Here is a 13,222-nt window from a genome sequence, read left to right as displayed (position 1 = left end):
CATGGCCGTCATGGAGGCCATGAACTCCCGAGCCACCTCAGATGCTTCACCTAACGATGGCAGATTGAAATCCCCCATGACTAACAGTCTGGGGGTCTCAATCGCCATCTCGGCTATCACACTGAGTAGCTCGGGTAGGGCTGCTGATACATAGCGGGGAGCCAGGTATACAATCAGCATGCCCTGCTGCCTCCCATGAGAAGGTAAATAATTATTTTGGACAACCTCACAGTAATTAGTGAATATTCCTCTTTAGCATGGTGAAGCCAAGCAAAAACCTAGCCTTTAGGAAGCCCTGGATCTTCGGATATGTTTGGAATGAGATGACAAGTTTCTATTTTTTTGAGTATATCTGTTAGCCCTTTAAGGTCATCCAGGCAGGAAACCAAACCCATGAATACTAACTCTTATTGCAAGGTTACTGGGACAAATCACTTCGAGTTATGAAAGCACTTCTTCTCTCTCTTGCCTTTAAATCCCAGAGAAGGAAGGAGACTCTTCCGAGATGCTTTCTATGTCTCCATTCCTTCTATGGCTGAGATATCTCTCGCCAGCCCTTTGTCATGGGTCTATCACAGAATCAATTTGTTTCCTAAACTCATATAACTGTCAAGGTCGGTTTCCATGGTCCTGTGAATCGGTTCTAACTTGACCCAAATTGTCAGAATCAGTTTCCTCATGTTACACATGTTAAAGTTACTTGATTTTTAGACTTTTAAAATACAACCCTGAAGTCTGAACTTCCTGTTTTTATATTGCATCAAATGGAGAACTGAAATATTTCAGTTCTATTTCAGGAACAAGGAAGAACTTAAGCAGTTGTTTTACAATCAAATGCACAATTTGTTAACATAAGTTTACCTCCAATAATGCTTCTTTGCTTTTCTCATTCATTTCCTTGCTTTCATTTTTTCCTTTGTTTGACAAGTAGAAATTCTAATAAAAAAAGACAAATGAACCAATAAAATAGCCGGTTACTACTTAAATAAGCCCCCAAACATGACCGAGACAGGATGATATTAGGTCAAGCTGCATTTTAGCTATCTTTCTCATCAGCTATCTATTTTATTACTTACAAACAAGTTTTCCTTCAAATAAAAAGCTCTAAGCACAGAGCAAGAAATAGAGTTTATCCTCCAAGATAAGCCCCTCTAACTAAACTGCTCTAGATTTTGCTTGATCAGTGTTTATCCATGTGGACTATAGCTTCCAAAATTCCCCAGCCAGTATCTTGGAGAGAATTTGGGAAGTTGAAGTCCACATATCTTATACAGTACTTGCTAGAACTGAGAAATATTGTCCTCAATCATTGTAACAGGATTGTTTCCTTTCTTCTGCTTTGGGGCACATCAGATGAGAAAATCAACAATAAGAAAAAGGCAGTTAAGTATTCCAAATCCTGTCTCAATGGATCCAGCTACCAATGGTAATGGAAACATTCATTTCTGGAAGAGGCTTATGGCTATTTTAAATTGGGGCATTACTGACTGATAACACCGAGAATCCAATGTTAACAGCATTTCCTAGGGAAAGTGTTCCTAAATTCAAGAAAATTAAAATTCTAAACAAACTTATGTAATACTATGAGGATCTCTTTCTATACCCCAGATTACTTATAATGAGGTTTGCACAGTAAAGATATTCCTAGGAAGTCTACCAATGCTGTTTTTTGCATTTTGTGTAGACACCAAGTCCAATCTTCTTGCTGCTTTTCTCCCCACTGAACAAACACAATTCTGTTGCCAGCAGTTTAAATAAGAAAATAACTTTGCCTTGTAGAATGTGATGGGCATCATGGAACTTGCAGTCCTACACACATCAAGAATTTTTTTTCTCGTGTTTTCTCATGTCCCATGTTTAACAAACATGGAAGGAGAAATCAAGCTGGCCTAATGTGAATATTAAAATATCCCAGAAAACGTTCATGTTTCTTGTTCAGTTCTTATTTTTTTTTGAGAAACTAGAGCACCGTTAGACTAAAATTATTTCATCTAGGCCACCCTTCATCCATCAGTACACAAGAAAGCTGGTATGCAATGAATGAAGCAGCTGGATAGTCATTATCTGTATTTTCACTGTTGAATAACTGCACCTGGCTCTTCCTTATTAACTATACAACGTCCAGCTAATTAACTGAAAAAGGAGTGGATTCTCTGGCTCATTGCACTGCACTGCACTGCACTGCACTGCACTGCACAGAGACTTTGCACCAAATTATGTCTTTCCCACTGAACAAAACACACTTCAGACTTAGGAGATCTACTTTTTCTCCCTGTGGCATATATCTTGTTTGCAATCTTAGGATAAATTAAAACCTTAGGATAAGCCTAAAGTAAAGCTTCATGTACTGAGACACTCCAATTATGCCAACAAAAAAGCAGGTTTATTTTGCTATGTTGGAAATCAGCATTACCTTAAGAAGTCATTTCTATTGGTTCATTTATTTGGAAAATGTAGGTTTATTTGAAGCCCTAACTTTTGGTAAAAAGCTTTGACCTTCTACTTATTGAATCATTGCAGTAGTTCCATGAAATACAACCTCTTTATATGATTGCTCTGAGAAAACCAATTACAAAAATAAGGATAGAGAAATGTACTACACTTAGCTAAAAGGAGGATGACTCTGAATTGATGGCAACATCCTTCCAAAAAGGATACAAACAAATTGTCTGCCTTCATTACTGAACTTTCACCAAATCTTCCTATTTTAAAGTTAAATTATTTGAAAGAAATAGTCTTTCTTTTTTGTAAATAAATTGTATTTCCCCATAAACAGGAGCCTGCCCACTATAGTCGTAAGTTGTAACCAAATTTAATGGCATTAAGGGAACCTGTGGTTCACTATGGTGCATATTTGCCAAAAACCAAAAATATATACCAGTTTTAGGCAAAAACATCATGGATCATGGTCATGTTATCAACAGTATTTAATGTATGCAACAGCTGTAAATACAGGCCAGCTGCTGAGCACCCAAAACAGTCATGTCTACAGCCTACTAAATGTGATGATAGCCACAGGGTTTCAACCCAACAAAGACAGGAATTCTAGAAAGTGTCGGTGTTAGTGCTACATTAATACCCATAGTGATTATTCTAGAACAGTGGTTCCCAACCTTTTCTACACCCCACACCCTTAGAACGCTTCTGATATATTCTCGTACCCCTTACAAAAGTTTGAAATAACGGCAACGAATTATGCATATACACTATAATTTTGAAAACCCAAGTTTTCGCACCCCCTGGAATATCATCTTGCACCCCCTGGTTGGGAATCCCTGTTCTAGAATATAAGTTTAGGAGCAAAAATAAGTGTTTTATATATCTTTGAATATGTATAGTCAAGGCCATGGTTTTCTCAGTTGCAATGTATGGATGTGAAAGTTGGAGCATAAGAAAGGCTGAGTGCCAAAGAATTGAGGCCTTTGAACTATGGTGCTGGAGAAGACTCCTGCGAGTCCCCTGGACTACAAGGCGATCAAACCGGTCAGTCCTAGAGGAGATCAACCCTGACTGCTCTTTAGAAGGCCAGATCCTGAAGTTGAAACTCAAATACTTTGGCCACCTAATGAGAAGGAAGGACTCACTGGAGAAGAGCCTAATGCTGGGAAAGATTGAGGGCAACAGAAGAAGGGGACAACAGAGAATGAAGTGGCTGGATGGAGTCACTGAAGCAGTAGGCGTGAGCTTAAATGGACTCCAGAAGATGGTAGAGGACAGGAAGGCCTGGAGGAATGTTGTCCATGGGGTCGCGATGGGTCGGACACGACTTCGCAACTAACAACAACAAAAAATATCTTTGAAAATTTCTGCTCAACTTTTCTTGTTTCTAAATTGTTCTTTAAAATCAACATAATAAGTATCATTACATGACCTAAAGTAAATCAATACTGGACACACTTCAGGTTTGTGAGATCTACTTTTTTCTCTGTTGCATGTATACAGAGATTCTGTTCATAAAATGTTTTCGTCCTGTTTTTTCTCCTGAAAGGCACTGATGTAATCATTCTAAGAATGGTTCATCATTTATAAAAAGTACATCTTCCAAAATATGAATTAATTTTACTCATCCACATCTGATATCCTCTCCCCCAAAACAAATTTACTTCCAGAAAGAAATGAATCATATGAACAACAAAACATTTTGGCGAACACTTGAACGTTCTATGGAAGACAGAGATTTTGTACACAATTATTTATGTCTTGAATAATTTGCTTTCAGTATCACCAGAAACATCTGTGGGGTTTCTTCACTACAGCTGTTCTTTGTTATCAAAGCTGTATTATTTTTAATTATAGGCAGTCAATGTGTGAATTATTAAGAATGTGGATAAGCAATTTGTACCTTTTATTGATTAAATCCTTATCTCTATATTACAGAAGTGAATAAATCCATATCTATTTTCTGCCCTCCACTGGTGTAGCTATAGCAGACAGTCTTAAACTGCAATATCATTACATTTTAAAATGGTAAATGAATTTCTGGGATACCCTTTAATAAAAACCAAATAACTAAATGATAAACAAAATTGCTCTGATTGGCAGGCGGTTTTGATATATGCATAGACCCAAAACTTGCTCTAGTCTTTACCTACCCAAGCCTGCTGCCAGTTTTTATACTGCTACTAGTTTTGCTTGGACAAATTATTTTAAGAAATTTGTGTGGCTTCTCTCAAAGATGCTTGTGGTCCTGTTAGAAATTCACAACTTACAGGGTAATAACGCTTGGCCTCTGTCATGTTAATTTACCTGAGGGTTTTTAAATACAGCATATTTTTCATTTTTTTCCAAGAATAGTATCTTATTTTCAGTGTCTCGAGTCCAATGGGATAAGACTTCAATCACATTTTCATGATCTTCAAAAAATCTTTCTAGAGAAGGAGTGAGGGGAAGAGAAAGAAATATAACTTAAAATGACTGTCCATCTTAATAATTAGGCCTTTATATTTTTTTTTTGCTAAATTGGCAGAAACAAGAATAATTTCATCAAAACACAGAAGCTTCCTAAAAGTGTTGATAAATTTAGCTGGCAGATAAAAAGCCTTATTTGTATGAAGTGAGCATCTGTCTGATTAGCCAGTTTTTTCCTATTACGCCTATATGAATACACATATGAAAACACACACCAGCCATTCACAGCTTTAGAACCCAACAAACAGCACACTTGTCATTTAATACAGAAACAGGCTGGGTGGCTGAATCCAGAAAGCGCTCTCTGGGAAAACCATACAAATATCAGAAGATATAGCCTGATGGTTTGAAAATTACCGATTTGTAGTTCAGGATATATTTCATAAAGGCACCAGTTTATATTGCAATCACAGTGGGTTTTTTCAAAGAGATTGTCTAAGACATCACGTGCCACTTGCCGTTCATCCACCATTAGAGACTTTGTGCTGTTATCATTCATGTGCACCTTGACAACAAGCTGGGAAGAAAATAATAGATCAGTCAGTTAATTTCAGCCTGGAAGAAAAGGCCAGAGTACACAAAAGTCTGCCATGGCTGATAAAAATGGAAGATTATTGCAGATTCAAATGCATCCTGTATCACAAATTGGATTGAGAGAAATAATCCATCTTTCATTCATCACCCCCTCAGATTTGTTCTCCCCTGTCTTAACATATGCTTTTGATTAAATAAGATTTTTAAATGAATTGTGAACTTGGTTTTGGACAGTATGTTCACAAAGACCAACATTTAAAATCTGGCTTTGCATCCAAATGAAATTATTTGGTGTGGACTCTCACCATATTAATGCAATTTAACCATTTCTAACATATCTCTTTGATTTTAAGGGGGGTCCAATCAAAGGCCCCAAAAGCAGAGAGGTTTTTTATGCAATGGGTTTTTTTTGCATAAGAAAGAGTAACTTAATGCAACTGTGGTCATAAGTGGACATATTGAAAATTCATTAAAACCAATCCTGGAAATTTCAGCATTATTTTTATTATGAACTTTCACTATAACGCTCTTTCCTTTACAATAGTCTTTTCAGAAATTCTTGTTATATATATGTGTAAATTTTGACAATTTCTTGTTAAAGACTCATTTTAAAGCAAGAATATTATGATAGCAGAAAAATAAGAAGTAAATCAAGAAAGAACAAGCATTTGTTCTGCTTATTTTATGTGCGCATTTTAAAAATTAAGGCAATTTACGAAATTATGACATTCCTACATACTTGAGTTGTCAGCAACGTATCTCAGATAGGATATATATCCCCCTACTGCAATCCTGTACCCATTTTACTAGACATAAGATCTATATGGGAGTTTTAGGCAGGGCCAAAATTGGCTGAATGGGTTGATTGCCTTCTCCCAACCATTAACTGGGATTATGGATACGGTCTTGCTTCCAAGTAGAAATAAAATAAGAGTTTTCCTGGATCAGATTGAACACCAACAATATGCAAATTAATACGTTTCCATGGTGGTTAACCAGTTGAATCTGGAAAACCTACATAAGGATACATTTATAAATGCATCTTCCTGCTTATCGCTGGTTTAGCCTTAATGACTTGAAGCACTGATAGTTTATCTTCCATATCTACAATGGTCTACAACTAGATTTCCTCTATTTTTTTCCCCTTCAGCAGTATGGTGGAGTATTTTTTGCTAGGCAAGAGCTCTTAATTTTGGGTACTGGTGTAGGCAGATCTACAGGGCTTAGGGAATGGCCTTGAAAGACAGGAAAGGAACACTGGCTACCAAAGCAATGGTCAGATAGGTGGGACTTGAGCCCATCCTAAGAAATTAATTTGAAAAAAAAATCCTCCTTAATTCACATGAAGGTAAAGTGAGAAAGATGGAAGCACATTCAGACTTGCAAGATTCGATTACTAGAACTCTTACAATAAAAACAGATCTGACCCATATGGCATTGGTTTCCTGATCTAGTCTACCTTATAGGGTTGACATCAGAAAAGAAGCACTGTTCCCAGTTTGTCCAAAAATATAACCACAGCATTTAAATACCCTTAATATACCCACAAAGCATTTAATAACTTATTTCTGTTATAAATCTAAAAGTTACAATTTGGATGCATTTGTAATTTGGTTTAACTTTCCTTAAAGAGAACCTGTGCATCAAACATGGCATTTAAAGAAATGGAAGTGAATAATGGGTAGTGGATAGTGGGCAGTGCAACCATATAAACCCTACCTTTTTAACCTTGGCTTCCTTTAGTTTTTCTAATGCTAGTTTAATCTTGTCAGCTTTTGCTTGTTCTTGTGCTTCCTAGGAGGAGATGGAAATAAAATTGTAAAGGTCATTTAAAACATGCTTGTCCATCATCATTTCATAATTTCCCCCCAAAAAAGGTTCTTACTGCATTTTGGAAAGTTTCTCTATTACCCCTTTTAAAAATGACCAAAAATTAGGATTTCTCTCCCCCACCCTATTTCAAGTATACAGTCTCATCATCGGCATCTTTTTGAGAGTTGTTTGAAATGTGTTGCTTCTTTTCCTTTTGTTTTTATCAATCACTATACTACACTTTATATCAATAGTGTGTTTTTTCTGTTTTTATTACTTTGCTAAAACAAAAGATGCTAAATCCCATATTTGTCCCACAACAAGCTTCAGCTCCTTTTCCTTCTCCCCAATGGATGGATCATTATGATTCACCTCACTATGCTGACTTCATCACTTCAGCTGCACTCACAGAAGGCTAGTTTTTAAAAATAAAATTGGGGGCAATAGCCAAATGACTTGTCTTATAACCATGATACATAGTTATGAGACTCTTTTTTTTAATTAGGTCTCAATAAACTCATTCTTCATCTTTCATTCATCATTCTACCATTCTCTGCAATTTTATTTGCAGCATCTTGTATATTTGAACAGGTAATTTTCTCTTCAGCTTAATGTGACAATTAATTCAGGAAATATCTTGTCTCTTCAAAATGAAAAAAGTCAGTGGAAACATCAGTGTATTGACCATGCTCATTCACCCTCATTGTAGTTTTCAACAATATTTGAGAGTAAAGCTTCCATCTCCCATAGACGGTCACTAAACAAATGGTTGTAAGTCAAGGACTACTTGTAATCCTCCTCCTCCTCCTCTTCCAGTATCCTGGCATTCCTTTCAGCAGAGATTAACATCTAGAAACAGATTAAAAACTTCCCCTACTAATCATTCCAGATAATAACCATTCTTTGGGAGGAGTGTACATTTGGTATATAGTTGAATGAACATAGCTTGCTGAATATCCTTGCTCATGCTATAGCGCAGACATGTCAAACACAAGGCCCGGGGGCCGGATGCGGCCCACGAAGTGATTTCATGTGGCCCACAAAGCCATCCTGGAAACAGTGAGGAAACGGCCCCCGCTGCCTTGGCCCTGGCCCAGGCCAGCCGGGAGCCAATGTACAATTTTGTGGTGGCCATCTTGACACTTGCCCCGGTGGACCATGCCTTCGCACTTGCCCCAGTCCCACCTCCTTCTGCCAGAGACCCTCAGATCTGTCCCACTCCTGCCCAGGCCCCCACAGGCACCCTTGACGCGAATGATGTAGAACTGGCCACGCCCACCCAGTAGGCCACACCCATTTCATCCACACCCACCCAGTAGGCTGCACCCACTCTGGCCACACCCACCCGGCCCTCCAAGGGCAACCGCAATGCTGATGCGGCCCTCAGTGAAATTGAGTTTGACACCCCTGCTATAGCGAATATAGTAATCTTAGGATAGTTTCTGAAGAAATAAGATGATGTATAAACATCAGGCTGAAGCCCATCCTGAAGCTTTTATTCTGCAGTTTTACCCATACTTGCAAAAGTCAGACATAAGTTCATGAGACTTGCTATTAAATAAGCATGCATGACATCATCTTCCATACAATAGCCACTGGCCTGTTCCACATAGGGTTTCCTCAGCCTGAATTATTTGTTAGATTACTCTAAGAGCTTAAGTCTAGAAACATTACATTCTTTCCTCAATCTTTTTAAGTAACAAACCTTCCCAAATTGTACTAAGATTTATAACTTTCCACAACAAACATTACAAAAGTTAGATGCATCAGAAACTGACATTTTGATAATCTAGTTCAGTGATGGCAAACCTTTTAGAGACCGAGTGCCCAAACTGCAACCCAAAACCCACATGTATCGTCAGGTGCCGGGTGGGTGTGGCCCATTGGGTGGGCGTGGCTGCAGTGTAACAGCAGACTGGGTGGGACTAAAAAGTTCAATCAATTATTTCCAACTTTGCGAGATCTTTTTTTTCCCCACAAGAAGTTGAAATTGATTGATTGAACCTTTTTTTTTTTGCACATGGCGGCCGAGGCCTAAAGCGAAAAGGTTTTATAAAACCCAGCTGAAGGCCTAGGACTGGGTCGACAGTGCGTGTGCCCACAGAGAGGGCTCTGCATGCCACCTGTGGCATGCGTGCCATAGGTTCGCCACCATGGATCTAGTTTATCTCATGTCGGTGTGCCAGTATTTTGAGAATATTAAGATAAGAACTTCTTCAGGAATTCTCTGGTTGCTAACCTGAGTGAGCGGCTGCAGAGGAATGGCTGGAAGGGTTAGTGGCAGCATTGGCATTTCTGCAGGAGGGGCTGGTAACTCATTCTCAACATGGGGAGGAATATTACTTAGCACTGACTGAGTTCCACAAGTAGGAGTAGCCTTTGCTGGTGGCTGCATAATGGCACCTTGCTCATTGTAAGAGGTATCCCTTGGTTCTTGTAATGTGGTCTTTTCTACTTCACTGATGTCTGCTATAAGATCAGCCATTAAAGTATCTAAATCAGTATCTTCCAATGTGTTCAAGGACTCTGTTACGAAAAAAGATAAACATATCAAAATCTTATCCAATGTTATTAAGAAACAGTACTTCCATATACACCATTAGATGGTCTTCCACAGACAGTTACAGGCAACACATATAGTCTCAACAGTTCTTGGGATTCTTCTAAAATGAAGAAGCAGCCTTTCATTAGGTAATTTATCACATTTGAAAATATGCTAGAGAAACCTTCTCATTCCTCATCTCATAAGAAGGCATCCCTCATTGCTTTTCTGATGGATTGTGTACAACTTTATAATTCCCAACATGAGTTATTATTCTTAATGGAAACAATAGTAATTAAAAGCTGGAAAATATATTTCAAAATGAAGGATTTATTAATGTTTGATATCTAGCAAGGTACGAGATAGGCTCTATGCAGTTTAACATTACCTTACATTTTAGAAAATAATCTGGTACTGAGATGGCTCAAAAATAGGTCACATTTTTTTCTTCCTTTCTCTCACTTCACATTTTGTCTGATTATAGGTCTTGGAAAACTTGCAAATATATTGAAAAAACATATTATTCTTCAACTCAATTTTATATTTTTTTCTAGTAAATGAATGTGCTATTCCAGGGGTAGGCAACCTTGGCTCTTTTATGACTCGTGGACTTCAACTCCCAGAATTCCTGAGCCAGCCTGGGAGTTGAAGTCCACAAGTCATAAAAGAGCCAAGGCTGCCTATCCCTGTCCTATTCAAGCTAATAGAAGATTTGGGGAAACATTCTAAAACTTTAGTTTTTATAATGTCAGCTGTATTTATCTTTTGAAGACTAGGTAGAATACATTGGAATTCACTGGACAATTATCATACTTCTAATCTGCATAAGAAAGTATATGCCCAATGCATTTTTTTAGTACTTACCATTTAAATCTTTGAAGCCAACTGCAAAATTAAATTCAGCATCAGATAATTTTGGGGGTGGAGTAGGCATGGATTCCACTTCTAAGCTCTGATTAAAAAAAAGAACAGTTTTAAAATTTGAAAGCCTTTATAATCTCCTATGATGGGAAGTACATTTATATTTCTATTGGCTTTTTCTCTCAATAGGAAATATTTTGCTTTAGGATTATGAAACCTACAATCTTTTTCTCCAGAATATTTTCTTCAACTACAATATCACATACATACATATGCATATAAATACATGCATATTATAATAAAATAGTTTTTGAATAATGGTTTATTGTAACTGTATGATGAACAACATAAACACATTTGAAGATCAAAATTAGCACAGGAAACTTGGCTAATAATAACCTCCAAGATACAGAACAGTGTTTATTGCATAAACATTACACAGAAGAATGGGAGCATCTAAGAATTTAAGAAAAAACATGGTGGTTTTATACCAGAAGATTGTCCAGTCCAGCATTCTGTTGTCACAGGAGACAACCAGATGCTCCTAAAAGACCCACAACCCATACATAAAAATGACACTTTTCTTTTCCAGCAGCTAGTATTGGTATTCTCTAGATGTGCTGGTATTATAATCCCAGAATGTACATTCTCAGTGATTCTGGCTATAGTCCCAACAAATCTGAAACTTTATTACATTTACATTATTAATCCCTTTTTATGACCCTGTAATCCCTTAATTCAAGGTAGAGTACACAAAACCATTTTAACAATAAAACACTGACTTAATAAACCATTAAAATATTAAAAAATGTAATTTGTTATCCTGTTAATTCATTTATTTAATTTTATTGTAAGTCAGTGTCAACATTTAAATTCTGGGCAATCAGTATAATACATGGCTTCCAATAATTTTTATCTCACGAAATGGTGAGCTTTTTCTTGTAATTGTGCTGTATTTGCCAACTAACATTTTTTAAAAACCAGATGATCTTCAACTATACAATTATAGCTATCATCTTGACTTTTTGACCACCTCTTGAAGAAAGCTCTGATGATCAAGGTTCATTGTTAAACTTGATTGAGCTAATGTGCCATCAAGTTATTTTCAACTCCTATCAACCACATATATTTTCTCTATGATGATCTATCCCTAATCCGGTCCTTCCAATGCCACACTATAGCTGAATCTAGCCATCTTGCTGTGGGTTGTCCTCCTCTTCTCTTTTTTTCAACTTTCCCATCATTAGAATCTTCTTCAGAGAGCTAGATTTTTGCATAATATGTCCAAAGTAGAACAACTGCTTCCCTTAATACACCTCTCTTATAACTATCCCAGTTGATAATCATATTTACATTTTATGATAATGAATTTCATAGTTTACCCATGTGTTACATGAAAAAGTACTTCCTTTTGGCTGGATCTGTAGAAAACACTAGCTTGTTGGAAACTCAGGTTAAACATGTACTAAGATACAGAAAATGGGTTGAATTGAGTAAGTCCCTGGTTAGGTTAACCATAAATAAACATATTATGCTAACCCACCCAGTGTCTAACTTGAAATTTCTTACTATTCATCTTACAACAGCCTTATAAGATAGCTGAAGTAGTACCATGCTGTAACAACTACTTCTTTGGCGAACTACTTCCCTGTGATGTGCCTGCACATAACTTCTTTCATTGCACAACTCTAGCAAAATATCCAGCAATGTTAATATTCATAGGGAGAACCTGAAATTTGGAGAAGGAATCTAACACTGTCTCTTCCACCACTGATGTGAAATGAGATTTCACAACGTTCTGTCAGTTTTTATTGTTTTTCATGTGCTTCAAGGATCAATCATGTTTTCACAGATCTACTTTTGTTCTGAACATTTAAAAAATCAATTATTAGAATCAAAGTTTGCCTATGGGAATCTTCCAGTCACAGTAAATCACTCAATCTCAACATTGACAAAATATTTCTTTATCAGGAGTGTTGACTGAAAAGAATGGGATAATCAGCTCCTCCCACAATTTAGGACAGGGTGGAAAATGGAAGGATGGGAGAAAGGTGGAAACAGCAATGGAAAGTAGGAGAGCAGTTCCCTACAACCAGGGAAAATTAGAGATCTCCCTAAACAGAGGAATACCAAGGCTGTGTAACAGGATGCCCCAAGACATAGATAACCAACACAAATTTCTAAGTATATTTTGGAATTGCACTCATATACTTCTCATTTGCAAGCTAGGTATAAAACAAGAAATGAGAAGTAAAAGTATTCCAAATACATGGAAAGCTTTATTGGGAAGATGAGAATGTACAATTGCTCTATTCCATGAAAGAAAATAGCAGACACATTGGGAAAAATAGAGATGGAAGCTTTAAAAGATAGAACTATATACAAATAAAGAAATAGAACAAAAGGGGAACCAAGACAAAAGCCTATTCTGGCAACAATCTTATGGCCAACTCCAATGTTGTATTGATGAGGGAACAATCTCATTAATAAAGGTCTGATGGCAGTTTTATGAACAGTTGATGTCTACTTTAGATTTATTGGAAAGGTGGTCTGAAATGTAAGGCA

General features: G+C 37.1%; 1 protein-coding gene across 1 annotated transcript in view; it reads right to left on the bottom strand.

Moving 5' to 3' along the window:
- APBB1IP (amyloid beta precursor protein binding family B member 1 interacting protein) overlaps positions 1-13,222 on the bottom strand; it is a 45,873-nt gene that overhangs the window by 15,766 nt on the left and 16,885 nt on the right. The window contains exons 3-8 of the mRNA XM_015810672.1: positions 10,661-10,748; positions 9,494-9,780; positions 7,162-7,236; positions 5,266-5,425; positions 4,747-4,868; positions 862-936 (exon numbers count right to left, since the gene is read on the bottom strand). Of these exons, the coding sequence (XP_015666158.1) occupies positions 862-936; positions 4,747-4,868; positions 5,266-5,425; positions 7,162-7,236; positions 9,494-9,780; positions 10,661-10,748 (807 nt within the window). The remainder of the gene's footprint in view (positions 1-861; positions 937-4,746; positions 4,869-5,265; positions 5,426-7,161; positions 7,237-9,493; positions 9,781-10,660; positions 10,749-13,222) is intronic.

This window comes from Protobothrops mucrosquamatus, unplaced genomic scaffold (assembly GCF_001527695.2).
Source record: "Protobothrops mucrosquamatus isolate PMUCROS unplaced genomic scaffold, P.Mucros_1.0 scaffold13, whole genome shotgun sequence".
Classification (NCBI taxonomy): domain Eukaryota; kingdom Metazoa; phylum Chordata; class Lepidosauria; order Squamata; family Viperidae; genus Protobothrops; species Protobothrops mucrosquamatus.
This window is presented reverse-complemented; position numbering and strand designations above follow the sequence as displayed.